The sequence below is a fragment of the Bactrocera dorsalis genome, chromosome 2 (genome assembly GCF_023373825.1).
Source record: "Bactrocera dorsalis isolate Fly_Bdor chromosome 2, ASM2337382v1, whole genome shotgun sequence".
NCBI lineage: Eukaryota > Metazoa > Arthropoda > Insecta > Diptera > Tephritidae > Bactrocera > Bactrocera dorsalis.
Genome location: NC_064304.1, coordinates 16,446,625 through 16,461,208, shown reverse-complemented (window position 1 = coordinate 16,461,208; position 14,584 = coordinate 16,446,625). Strand labels below are relative to the sequence as shown.

Sequence of the window (14,584 nt, the reverse complement as noted above, 5' to 3'; positions counted from 1 at the left end):
AAGTTATAAATAAGACTTACATAGCATTGCTTCTGTTCTAAAAGAAATAAGACAAAGTCGCTTGGCAAATACATACACACACGCATCTACAAACAATGGCTCATATATTCTAAACATTACGTAGTCTTAATAAGATTATCGTCATGCAAGCAGTTGAATTGCACACATCTGTGCTTAGTTAAGCATTAAAATTAAGTACTTATGTATATCTTTGCATATTTTTCAATTTTACGTTTCATTACACATTTTCGGGGTACTTCAAAGCCGCATTATTTATATTTTGCTGCTTTCGTGATGCGAATTCCTTTTTGAAACCAAAAATTTTAGTAATCTTTAACCACACACGCACCTAGGCGTATAATCACACAATGCCACAGTTTTTGCTTTTATATAGAGTTTGGTATACTTTTGCAAAACCGTTAGGAAGTCCGCTAGCATTGAACTGGTCCATTTAACGAGGATTAGGAACCATAATACATAAGACTATAGAAATTTCTATAGGCTGAAAAGAGAATATTAAGTTTGCCAAGAAGTTTGTAAATCCTAACAGGAAAAGTCGGAGGTAATATAAAATTGAAAATCTCTTTTTTAATCCCAAAATTTATAAAGTTCACAAAATCGGTGTAAAAATTGAATTCGGTAGTACTGCTTTTAACTACTAAACTTTTCGAAGATGTCCTATGATAAAATAAATGCCATCAGGCGTCTAAAATATATATGTGTATATATATATAGGGATGAATACCGTACGAGTATATAAAAATTTTAATCAGATTTCTTTTAAAACTTAAGTGAATTTTTGTTTAAAAATTTTCGATACCACCGCCATTAGAATAATAAATTAGTCTGGGTAAAACTATAATCAGAGGAATGAATTTGGTTGTTTTGATTTGGCCGATCCAGCACAAAGATGAACATGAGGAGCTCACAATTCTACTCTTTTTCCAAAATATTTCCGAAATTTAAATAAATTTTATCTTTACAAAATATACAAAACTCTTGGAATGTAATAGTTTAATATACCATTGGTTTAAAAAAAAGATTTGAACTTAAATGAAACCATTTATCCATTTACTCGCATGATCTTCTCATTTTCATGTGTGATTATAACTGCTGGGAGATTCTCTACCGGGTGTTAGTGCGTGTGTGTATATGAGTATACTTCCATATGTACATTTATATATCCATATGAACATCCATACAAGTATATGTATGTGTATCCACGCTTAGTGAATGAGCTGTCGCCATAAATGGCGGGTTAGTCAATGTTGGCGTGGCATTTGCCTAGACCGACTTTAAAATGAAGACGCTAATACACACTCGCAGCTACATTAGTGCAAAGAATATTTGGTGTCACTGATAGAGCTGTAATGTGCGCTGGATGGAGTTTTGCATGTACTGATTTCGTAATTTCACCTTTTGCCTACACAGTTTGCTTGTTATTGAATTTCAAAGGCTCAGCGCTAATAGTCTTTGTCTTGCAGCGTTTCAATAGTGATTATAATGACACATATATACAATTTTTTATTTGTATGTGGCTCCTACATGTATGTAAATATGTGTGTGTACAGAGCACATAACGCTTAAGTTTATTCATATCATAAATGCCAGCGTACCTTGGTTTTGTCTGATATGCCGCACACACACACACATATTTTTTCAATGTAGACAGTATTGGTCTGCTTGCTCGTATAGTTTAGTGTTTGTTGTGGTAAGCTAAAGCTTGCGAAAACAAAAACAAAACAGCAAGAGCCGAGCGCCATTCAAAGGATCATCGACACAGTACTGACCTAATTTCACATGTTCCACCATGTACCACACACATGCATATGTATATGTGTTTGTATGTACATGAGGCGAAAGTTTATTTGTTCTACACTACGCTTTATTTGCTTTGAAAAGTTGTCGGGGTCTGTACACACACAAACATACACACACACGTATCTGCAAAAGTACCGTGGCAATTGTATACCCACTCATTCATGTACCGTTTCACAGCGCCTAGCAGGAGCAGAAACTTGTGGCAATCTGTGAGTTTGAGTCTAATTTTTGTGGGTCAATTGGGTGAGCAGAATATATTCAACACTTTACCGAGTTCAAGTGTCAGCGCAATGTACATTCGTGCCACGTACATACATTTGTTTCTTGTATGTATTTGAGGAATGGTAGGTATTTAGACGCCAGCAGCGCAAGAAGGTGTGGTGAGTAGTACAGAGGAACTCAGAGCCATTGCTGGACAGTGTTGGGTCGATAGTTTTCAGGTGATGAGAAATAAGATTCCATTTATGTATGTATATGTCTACTCGTGTGTGTGTGTGTGTTGATATGAAAGTTCTCATTCACTAGCATATTGCCCATGATCCGTATACATACATACATGTGTACGGAATGTTGACAGGGCAGCAGGCAGTCGAAGGCTAAGTCGCAGACGATGGTTGATTTGCATGAACCATGGGTGGTGGGTTAAATGAGGCAATCAGGCTCGGTCGAGAGTGTATCATATGCAGACTTATTTGTGCGTTTAATAGATTTTAACAACGATTCCAACAAATGTTTATTGCCCTCTTTACAATTTTTAGTAAATCATTTGCATGCGAATTGATGTGCAATGTATGTATGTATTACCTAATATAGTCGTAAATACATATGTTTATTTTACTCTAAATAGGTACAATAGCTACAAATTTGAAATAAAACTTTTAGCGTGTGAAAGGCAGACAAATAAAATTCTCGATTAATTGAATATTTCTTTTCATTTAGTGCAAATTATTGTTATTATTTATAAATTATTTTTTAATAATTGCACATTATTATTTTATATGGTAGAACTGTAATTGTTTTAAAATAAATATTTTTGTAAAAAAAACTCTACATTTTAAATGAAACTCAATTATTACAATTTTCGGAATTTAATTCGAAGTCTGACTATATTTTTCAATTTAAGAAATTATAATTGTTTAAGGAAATACATGGGTCTCCTCGGGTAAGAAACAGCATTTTTTCAACAATTTTTTTCTCAAACAAAAAATGAAAATATTTATTAAAATTTTTTGTTGTTACGAACATACAATACGAACAAAGAACAAAGAAATTCTGAAATTTTTGGAAAAAAAAATATTTTAAGTTCGGGCATTACAACGACATTTCCGGTGACCTCTCGGAAAAAAGATGCACCTGCGTTGGTAGGATAACTACTTACAGGATCAGCTAGATTAAAAAAAATACGTGTTTAATTAAAGTCTTAACTTGGAACTTGAGCGAAGTAAAAGACCTGAAAAGTGGATTTTTGACAGACATATTTACAAAAAATGAAATTTTCGCGATATTTTTTTTCAAATAGTTGTAATCGAAATAAAATCCTGCGTCCAAGTCTTTAAGACCTCTACCTCAAAGGCCTGTGTAAAATATTATGAAGATCGGTTGAGTATTTCTCGAGAAATCTTACCAACCGACTTCAAAAACACAGTTTCGAGAAAAATGTGTTTAGCCTAGCTAGCCTCGAGCGCAAAAATTTCAAGTCTGTATGGCAATATTCTAGAGATGTTGTAGAATTTAATAAGACAATAAAAACAGTCGATTTTTGGAACCCGTAAACCTATGTAACCTCTTAAGAAATACTTGTATTAGAAAAACAGCAGCTGAATTTAATATAGAACAAGAACTTATTTAAAACTAAGCATTGTAAGAACTCTTATTTTGACTGCAAAAACACATTCTTGCAGGTGTTGGTTTCGTTATAGAATTTGAAAAATATTACCTAGAAATTATCCATTATTTTTGAACTTTTTTCCAAAATTTCGTAACATAAAAATTAAAATTCTCTACAAATAAAAAGTATTCTGGGGATCATAGAAACATCAAACCCTTTTTCCTACAGTGAAATTTTGGGTTGTTCTACCTTGATTTCCCCTAGGTTGAACCTTAGGAAAGGTGCATTACAATTTTATACGATGTTAAGTACCAAAAACATAAATATAAATTAACTTTTTTAACTCTATCTTTTCTTTTAACGTCGAAAATATGAATATAATAAATGAATAAAATAATAATAATAAAATGAAAATATTAAATAAGTTCAAAATTTCAAGACTTCTTTCATTTTTTTTTAATAAATCCCATCTGAAATATTCTTAGCATTTTTTCTTGCTTAATTGATATACATGGAGTTAAAAACGAAGATTATTTAAAAATAATAATATATATATTTATATTAACAAAACAAATATTTCAAACACTAAAAAGAGGCATACCCCTCATTTGTACTTCTAAAAATATGCAAATAAGTTATAAATAAGAAATCAATGCTCTAGTTTCATTTTTTAATAATACATTTGTACATACATACATACATTATTTGAATAATTTCACACACACACATAAATGGCGTTATGTGATTGAGGCTCGAAAACGTTTTAAAAATCATATAAGCAAGGGAGCTTGACAACCCATCGTACTAGTTAACAACTGAACGATTATTTGCTCCTTTCTCCGCTCACTTGCTTGTTAATGCACTGAGTATGACAGCCCGCAAATGTAAAATAACTGTTAAGCCGCCGCAAGCATACACCTATACATATGTACACAGGCATTGAGGAATGTAGTAGATGCCTATAAATTGCAAAATTGCATAAAAAGGCGAGTAACAATGACGAGCAGACTTGTACTCAGACGCGACAGCCGTTTTGTTGATAGCTGATGACTATTATTTTATGGCTCCGATGGTAAATGGTAAATGTTCGGAGGTCAAATGCACTGCAGGCAGGCAGTTGTTGATAGGAGTCGGTTTGACACCGAAGGTCTTTTGGTAACGGCAAAAGTGATAGGAACTTACTTTGCTGCTGCCGCGGCGGCGTTGGTAAACGTCGTCTACCAATATATAAGGGGTACATATATATTGATATGGCAGAGTATGTACATATGTAGATATGCGTGAAAGTGGGTTGGCATTTACGAGCATTGAAAGCAATGAAAATCTACGCGAATGATAGCGTGCTCAATGAGAAATGAAATTAAGAAAGTGGGGGATCCTCCCTAAAACACTTACTTCCCTGCAGTTATGCACACACGTTTCAACCGAGGGCGGTGTGAAAACAATGTTGCACCTCCATCAACTACCGCCCACCGAACAGAATCAAGTATATTTTTTTACCCATACTCGGCACATACAAGTGAAGAGCGTCCAACTTGCTGCTTCTGGGCGGCAGCTGTCTGCAAAGAGCCTCTTGGAATGCACCACTCAAACCACAAAATCACTATCAGCACGTACACTAGTCTACCCAAGCGTGTGTGTGTGTGTATGTGTATGTGCACAAATGTGTCTGTGGTAAGCAGCAAGAAGGCGTGTGCTGCAGCAATGTAGGTGGTACCGATACTTATGGTAGTTATGTATATGCGACGGCATGACAGACGGTATGGCGGGCAGGTGAAAGGTTATATTGGTGAATCCAAGGCTATTTGCGGCTGGTTAAATTGACCTAAATATTTTGCTCAATGACCTAATCGTCAGGGTTATTCGCGTTGCAACTGCTATTGTCGATGCAACCCGGCAGTGCAATAACAATCACTTTCATGTTTATGTCAACATTGACAGCAACGTCGGCGATTTTATAGTCGTATTGCACACATACACATCCATACAAACAGATGTAGTCGTGTTGAAATATCAGAAATTTAAGTTTAAATGTATGCATGACTTTAGTATATATACATATACTTATATATAATATACTAAAAGGTATGTGTTTCACTTAAAATAACACTTAAAACAAAACTCTTAAACAAAAAGTGTGTGTCTATGCTAGCTTATCTATTAAATGCATCAAACTCACAAACCGGCATTCACAATGGCCGTAGCTCTAATATTTTTTGCAAGTTTAAAATCATTTAGTATTAAATTTTTTTTGAAGTATGGTTTACTAATATCAGACAATTGTTATTAAAATTGTCATGCAGCACTGCCTTGAAGAAAACACTACACATACTAATTTTTTTCTCTACGAGAGCGGAAAAATTAAGAATAACTAAAAAAATTTCGCAAAGAAGTAACAATTACAGCGTAAGACAAGCTAAGTTCGATGAGGTGAACGGATCAAAAGAATGTTAATGAAATATAGTACTGCGCTCTATCTTATCTAAATTCTTAACCTATTCTCTTTGCTTCGATTTGAGAGCGCAAAAGAATGTCTCTATAATGTAATAATTATATAATGATCATATTGAAACCTGTGATATGACAGTCTTCTACTGGGATTAACTTAAACTCAAATACAAATAAAAAAAAAAAAACAATTTTAGTTTTCAATTTCGTAGGTATGTTTTACATAGGAATATATACTCGACAATTTATTTTTCCTTTACGAAAATAATTAAATTACACAAGTAAGGAAGGGCTAAGTTCGGGTACAACCAAGCATTTTATACTCTTGCAACATGCAAAAATCAAAGCCAGGGTAATACTTTAAGGTGTAAAACCAATCACATAGAGTAAAGTCTGCCGGATGTTCGAAAACCCTGATATTAGTTATATAGGGGCTAGAAAAAGTTTCGTTCAAATATATTTTTTTTAGGCACAAAGATGCACTGTTACGAACACACTGACCGTTATATTCGGTCACCCCGAAGCTCGAAAATCTTTATATTAAAAACATACTACATAGGGGGGCCAAAGGAATTGGTCCGAGTCAACCCATTTTTGAGGATTATTCCTCAATTTCAGTTATATATATCACACCTTGACCGACGTTTTCGATCAAAAGTGAATTTTAGGTACCGGGGTCTAAATATTCGGTATATAGGGGCTTGAACAGTTTTTGTTGGATTTGAACAATTTTTGGTCAGAAAGTGGCACGCATTAAAGACATTATTCCTGAAAAGTTTTATTTCGTTATATTAATTCCTTCTTGATTTGTGTACTGAGCGATTAAAGTGAAATTTAAAGTTGTGCTATATGGGAAGTAGATGTGGTTGTTGTCCGATTTAGTCCATTTTTACGGTATGACATAGGAATATGAAAAGAATGCCGTGTACTAAGTTTTGTCGAAATGAGATGGTCGGGTTCCGAGAAATGGAATTTTGCCAAAAAGTGGGCGGTGCCACGCCCATCGTCCAATTTTTATACCAGCCCCGATAAAGCTGTCTCTTACTATCTCGATGGTGAAACGTCTCTAGCGTATTTAGTTATTGATTTATCGTGCTTTTAGTAGTTTTTAACAGTACCGTTATATGGAGAGTAAGCGGGGTTATCCTCCGATTTCATCCATTTTCACACTGTCGGTGGAAGTTCTTATAATATTCGTGCTGAGCGAATTTAGTTGTTGTAGGTTTAGTGGTTTAGGAGATATGTACATTCAACTTGTTAGAGGGCGGGTCCACGCCCACTTTTTCAAAAAAAATTTGCCCACAGATGCCCCTAACTCCTGCGATCCTGTGTATCAAATTGCAGACTGATATCTCAATTTTTAATGACGATTTGTGGGAGTGGAAGTGGTCCCATTGTGCCCATTTTTGTACTACCGAACCTGTGTACCAAGTTTCATCAAGATATCTCAATTTTTACTCGGGCACGGGCGGATGGACAGACACACAAACAGTCAGCCGGATTTCAACTTTTCTCGTCATCCTGATCATATAACCCGATATCTATCTCGCTTAGTTTTAGGTGATACGTACAATCGTTAGATGAACAAAACTATAATACTACTCTGTAGCAACTGGTTGCAAGAGTATAAAAATTTAGTCCAAGTATATTGCTTTAAATAGAAATTATAAACTTATGGTACTATATTATTTTCAAACAGCAATTAACAATAACTTCTATGCATCTCAAAGTATACAATAAAGTCATCATAAAAAAGTGTACTAAAGTCGAACAGGAATCAAAGGAACTTTTATAATAATGAAACTCCCAACATGTGTTGAGTTCGTATTCGCCCAAAACCAAACTCATTTTTTCGCGCGAATACACTCCACGTAATACGTTATCGATAAATAACATAAGAAATTATTGCTAATAAATTTATATTTGTAGTATATTGAAAGCTATGAACGAATTTGGTGTTATAACAATAATTGCGACACCATTACAGGTACATACCTATCCACAGATACAAATGTGGAAATGAAAGAAGATTCGTGTGCGTAGAGCACGTGTGTGAAAAGGTTTATAGGGCGCATTTTCGGTTTCCGTTATATAAATGCGAATTCGGAAGCTTTGCTCATGTGGGCAATGAGGAAAGTCAATTAGAGTGTTTACTGTATTGCTCGTAAAAGTAAAAGCAAAAATCTTCCTCATAACAGGGGAAACGGAGAAATGTCGAGTTAAATGCCCGTAAGCATTTTTATGCTTAATAACTTTTGTCAACGACAATTATCACGTAGTCCCTGGTGCTGAAAACCAAAGTGGCTTTTATGAGTATGACTTTTTGGTTTTACTGTATTTAATAAAAATTAATTGCCAACGGAAATTGTTGTCTATGGCTGCGGAATATTTTCAGTTGGTAATCGGTTAATTTACACCGAAATTGCTTTTCTCATTTGTGTAATCCACGTGTGAGATAATCAATTTCAGCAGAGTAACATAATTTTTCTATTTGAATTTTTTTTAGGTAAATAATTTTATTTAAAATTTTAGCTAAAAAATTGACGCGTGAAAGTTAACAATTATATTAAATCTTTACATTTCTCAATTGTGCGCTAAAAAGTATGTATATAATGGTAGAGAATGTTGCCTACATTTTGGCGCTGTTTGCTATTTTAATAAGTTGAGTTGCTGTGAACTGATTGCTATTAGTTCCCAATTTAAATACTCACGAAATTTTTACGAAAAGCGAAACTGAACTATTAAATATTTTCAAATATCTTTTGCTTCACAAACGATACGTTACTTTTTTGGTAAATATTTATGTTAGTAAATAACTGTTATTGAACTTGTTATCTCTTTAGCACACGTGCCTTTTATTGCCCTTAAAAGCATTAATTTAAATGCTGGTCAAATTATATAGCCCCACATATATCACAACGATTTAATAGGTATTACTTTGTTACCGTCCAGCGTCCTTAAGGACACATATTAACCTCAGGTGTAATTAAGTGTTAAGAATGTGATTTCATCTTTTTTCTTTGCGCTCTTAACTCACTTTGGAGGTAATGACATTTTGTTCACCTGCACATATTTGAATTATATACCCCTATATATGCACACATATATACGCAAAAAAGCTTATATCCATATTTTTGTATGCATGGCTCATCAATGCCAATGCAATAGCATCTCTCGTCCTTCACGGCGTATACGCAACATTTGTTGAATGACATTTTAAAGCAGGCTTGAGAAAGCAGTGTGCTGTACAAGTACATAATAAACATACTCGCATACACCTACATACATACAGGCAGATAAATGTACTCGACGCATCTACATAAGTAGGTGCAAAGTCAAGAGCACTTCATCTACTTTTCTGCTGATAAGGCATTTACGTGTACGAGATTCTTGCTTGATTTATATGCATCTGCAATTTATACAGTATGTGCACATATAATGTGGTTGTGTGTGTAGGTAGGTATTCTATGATAGCAAGACACATGACTTTGAAACTGAGCTTTTCCCTTGGGATTCTCACACGTTGCAAGCGAAAAAAGTGGAACCAACAATGATTTGTATCTTCTATTCTTTAAAATTATATTGGTACTGTTTTCTGCCGCTACAACACAAAATATTAGAATGTGGGACACAGTTTGTGAAAATAGAATACATGAACTGAAATTTTTATAGATTTGGCTAAAAAAGATTTTGGAAAAAAAAATCTTTAATTATTGGTAGAATATTTTGGAGAATATATAAAAATAGAGTGGCGTATATTTGAACCCTTAAATTCTTTATAAATTTACTTTGATCGTCCAGTTTGTATGACAGCTATATATTATATAGTCCGATCTGAAAAACTTCTTCGGAGTTTGAAAAGAAAAAATATTCTCCATATAATAATTTGATTTGCAACGGTCGCTATGTATGTCAGCTATAATATACGGTGGTCCAAAATCGGTGTTTTGAAGCACTAAGTCCAAAGATATGCCCAATATTCGTCAGATATGTTTTTTGTTATGTCAGTTCTGGGTATGAAGGGTATGGGGGGACAAAATAAAGTATAGATATTTTTCCAAAATCATTGATTTAAAACGGAACAAAGAAAAACAGTTTTATATTTATATAACAGTCACAAAGTTGAATGCTTTAATAGTACTACATACTCACTAATTCGATAAAAAACCAAACGGATCTAACATGAATACTTATCAGTGCCTTGATGAAAAGTATTAAAATCAAATTCGCAACATTAAAGCTATAAATATAAAACAAAGAATATATATTGCTCTATATATATCGATATATATTTAAAGAATATATATGTATACAGTTGAATGTGCTAATGTTCCCATTATGTTAATTGTCTGTCTCATTGCCAGTTACTCTAATTAATTGCCTTTATTTTAATGCTCTTCTTTTAGCCTGGATGCTGGGCTGGCTGATGTGCAAGACAGTGCCATACATACAGGGCGTATCTGTGGCAGCATCCGTCTACAGTCTAATTGCCGTATCACTGGATAGGTAAGTAAAGCATTTACCCACACTATCCACTTTTCATAATAGTCCTTAATTTAACCGGCTTTTGTAACATGTAAATTAACATTGCCGCCTATAATGTCGACCAAGCGCAATACAAATCAGTTACAAAAAAACGGAAAAAGAGATTTTGTATAATTAAACGTACAGAAAATGCTTCTAAACCATAGATAAATAAAATATATATATTTGCTTAATGTATACTGATTACAAGGGGCGGTACTTAGCTTCACTGTGGGGAGTTTTGCTAATTAATTTCATTTGCATCGAAAAGCAAAACAATGGAAAGTATTCGTTAACACAAATAAGAATGTGTTATCGATAAATTGACATTTTTCAATTTAACACAAAAAAATATAGATCAACACAAAAATATAAATTTTTTTCTTAAATTTAAAACATTTCATTATTGAAGGGAAACCCATGTATCCTCGGATAAAAATTGACTTTTTTCAACAATTTATTCGCATATAAAAAATTAAATATTTTATTAGAATTTTTTGTTATTGCAAACATACACTATTAACAAAGGAATCTAAAATTTTTGGAAAAAATAGTTTAGCTCGGCCTTTGCGACACCATTTCCCATGACTCCTTGGGAAAAATACGCGCCCACTTTGACAGGATAACTTTTACGGGATCATCTAAATAAAAAAATACGATCTCCGGATTAGAAACTTCGTAGCAAGCTTAGTACTGGTGTACCCTGTTCAGCATCTAAAAATTATATAGCTCAGTAATATCTTTTGTGATCATTAATGAAAAACTGGTCAAAAAGAATTAGTAAAAAAAATCCACAATATGAATTTAGGACGAGATGGTTATAAAATGGCTTATCATTTCTGTCAATCAAAATTTTTGAAGTAGTTAAAATTTAGGGCACGCCATTAAAAAAAATTAAAATAAAATTTGCCGAATGAAGACTGGCTATAAGTATTTCTGTTCGAAATAAGTCAAGCACCAATTGGGTAGGGCCGATAACATAACATCTCTCAAATAGCAAAAGAAGTTCGGTGCAACATCTACAAAGGTAAACTGTATATGCGTGTGTATTTCTTGTTAGTTCTTGTTTTGAGTTAATTGTTCCTTCAATTGTTTGTTATAGGAACTAATTGCTCTGTGTCACACTGCTGAGTAGGCAATAATACAAGCACTGTTCTCATTTATTCTCATTTCCTCAGTTATATTACACACATTTGGTAAGGTTTTTGGGTAATATAATTTTTTTGGCTCTCCGTCAACGAAGTTGCGCTAATTGTTATTGACGCCGAGTGGATTCCTAATATATTATACTTATTGAAACCCAAACTACTTTCATCTTTAGGTAATCAAATTATCCGAAAGCATTCGAAGCACTCTGAAAATAATATATAAATATCATTAAATACTATATATATTTTTTTTGCAAAACAAAGCACAAGTCATTGTCAATAACAATAAAAACCAAATTTGCAAAAGTTAATGGAAAATGAAAGAGGTGAAACGCAACACAATGTTTCAACCAACTTTTTGCACTTTCATGATTTTTTGCGAATATTTGCGCATATATAATAATGTTCATAGTTAGTTCAAGAACTAACAACCTTCCGTTGCGCTGCTCACGTTACCAAAACACATGTACATACATACAGACATATATCATGCATGCCATGATTGCCTTACACATAGCGTGCTAAATGATTTTCACAATTTTATTGTTGTTTTGCTTGTTGTATTTAACTAATTTCGGGGATTTCATAGTACAGAATTAAAGTAAGAATGAAGGGAAAGTAGGATAGGAGTAGGGAGCTTGTAATCTACATATATTAACGCACTAAGCCATTGTTGCATTCGATTAACTTCGAGTCGTTCTTTCGTTGATCCTCATCAACGTTCCTGGTTGATTGTGGGTGCTGCGGAGGGAGTTGGCGTTGGTGTTGGGGCGCCTGCAGCTGCCATGCTGCCGGCGCTCAGTGATGCACAACAACGGCCGGATGGGCATGATGGACTGGAACTACGGGCACAACTGGTTTTACGACCGGCACAAGTGGCACCACTGGCTTGGCAATGACTGGTGTCACGACGGTCTTCACTGGCACGGGATGATGAATTACGTGACTGCAATAAAAAAGCGAAAATGCTTAATACTCGTAGTAAATGCGCCGAGTGCGTAAAGCAAACAAAGCAAATGACAAGAAAAAAGAGAAAAATCGGAAAAATATTTGAGATACAATGAATATTTTACTATGTCTACAAAGAAGAATGCAATTTTCCAACTCAGTGCAGATGCTGACAGGCAGACTGGTCATTCGCATCACTTGGAATAAATGCTATTATTTATTTCGAAGGCTTTCATCTACTTAAGTACATATGTATTATTCTATACACATATTCGATATTTTATCGTTAACTTCAAAATATCGAGCATTTCTTTAAACATGAAATGCGCCTCTACTTCTCAGCTGGTTTAACGGTAACTACTTACGAGTGCACAGCGTGTGCGCCATGATGCACGATCGGCGCAACGGGTACGGCAGGAGCAACCACAACACCAGGCTCGGCACAAGCGAAGGCGATGACGGAGAGTACAAGCACCTGGTTAAAAAAAGAGAAAGAAAATTTCAAAAATAAGCATTTCCCCAGATTTCCAAAAAATACTTACGATTTTGAACATTTTTGGTTGTGTGTGGGGTTTCGAAAAGTGGAAACTATTTTAAAATATTGGAAGGTGTGTTGTTATTGCAACGGAGGGATTAATGTGACTGTTGCATTTCAGTGCATTTCCAAATGCTTTTATACAATTTTGACGATTTTCGATTTTAGCCACTAGACTGAGTTAAATTGAAGTAAAACTGGACGACCGCGGTCAATGTTAGCGCTGGAAAGTAAGTTACCGGCATACCAATGCGTTTGTTATAGCGGTAGTGGAGGTGACAGCGCCGCGCTAAGCTTTAATCTAGTCTACTGTGGGCTCCAAGGAGATTGGCATTGCGGCTCTATTCAATGTAACTTTTCAAAAGTTGCATTTGACAACTGCGGCAAAATGCTTGTACATATGTACATCTGAAATATATTTGCAAGTATATACATATGTACACATATACATGTGGCAACAGCTGGCGCCAATGGCACGGGCAGCCAGATCGCTCTGTCGCCAGTCGTATATACTTTCATATGTGTCTAATATGCGAATGGCCGCCCTGGCACTCACCCCGCGAATCAGCTGTTTCACTGGACGATGATCGATGCCGTAGCCGCTTTATGCGCTGATTTTTTGTTCAGTCACTGTTATTGATAGCGAATAAGATCAAGTTCAGTATTTTTCATAAATTTTGTTGCTTTCCATGGACAGTGAGTTTATTAGCTGTTAGAGTGCTTAGAATTTTGTCACTAACTTAATTAGTCACATGGGCTTAGAATTAGGTTATTAGGTTATATATGTATATATTTAAAATTAATTAATAAAATAAAAAATATATGTAAGAGCATTTAGGTCATAAAAAGTAGAGTTATTGACTTGTAAATTGGTAAATACTTATTCTAGTTCTAGTTTCCCGGGAACTAAATTTCGATAATTGTGTTCAGAATATTTCAGATTGTGACCTATTAGTTTTCAGACAAGGCGACTCCCTATCGTGCGACTTTTTCAATCTTTTGCTAGAGAAAAAAATTCGAGATGCAGAACTTAATCGAGTAGGTAAAAGATGGCGTATGCCGATGATATTGTGCTGTGCCGATAGTTCTGCTTTGTCCAGACTAGATAAGGAAGCAAAAAAAATTGGTCTGCCAGTCGTCGCACTCGCGACTTGGATCCCACGTCACTGTTGACAGTCATAACTTTGAAGTGGTAGATAACTTCGTCCATCTTGGAACCAGCATCAACACCAACAATTTCAGCTTCGAAATTCAGCGCAAAATAACTCTAGCCAACAGGCTACTTCGAACTGAATAGAGGCAATTCAGAAGTACGGTCCTCTCTCGACGAAT

The 14,584-nt window shown here is 34.7% G+C and overlaps 2 protein-coding genes across 2 annotated transcripts in view; one reads left to right on the top strand and one right to left on the bottom strand.

Annotated features, from left to right (window-relative positions):
* Nucleotides 1-14,584, top strand: part of LOC105223151 (neuropeptide SIFamide receptor) — a 31,637-nt gene that overhangs the window by 8,793 nt on the left and 8,260 nt on the right. Inside the window, exon 3 of the mRNA XM_049450634.1 lies at nt 10,504-10,603. Coding sequence (XP_049306591.1) covers nt 10,504-10,603 — 100 coding nt within the window. The remainder of the gene's footprint in view (nt 1-10,503; nt 10,604-14,584) is intronic.
* On the bottom strand, nt 12,296-13,415 carry LOC105223124 (A-kinase anchor protein 14). Its single transcript, XM_011200752.3, has 3 exons — nt 13,260-13,415; nt 13,083-13,192; nt 12,296-12,715 (listed from the first exon to the last, which is right to left on the bottom strand). Exons 1-3 carry the CDS (start codon nt 13,269-13,271, stop codon nt 12,568-12,570), a joined length of 270 nt encoding a protein of 89 aa, XP_011199054.2. The 5' UTR covers nt 13,272-13,415; the 3' UTR covers nt 12,296-12,567.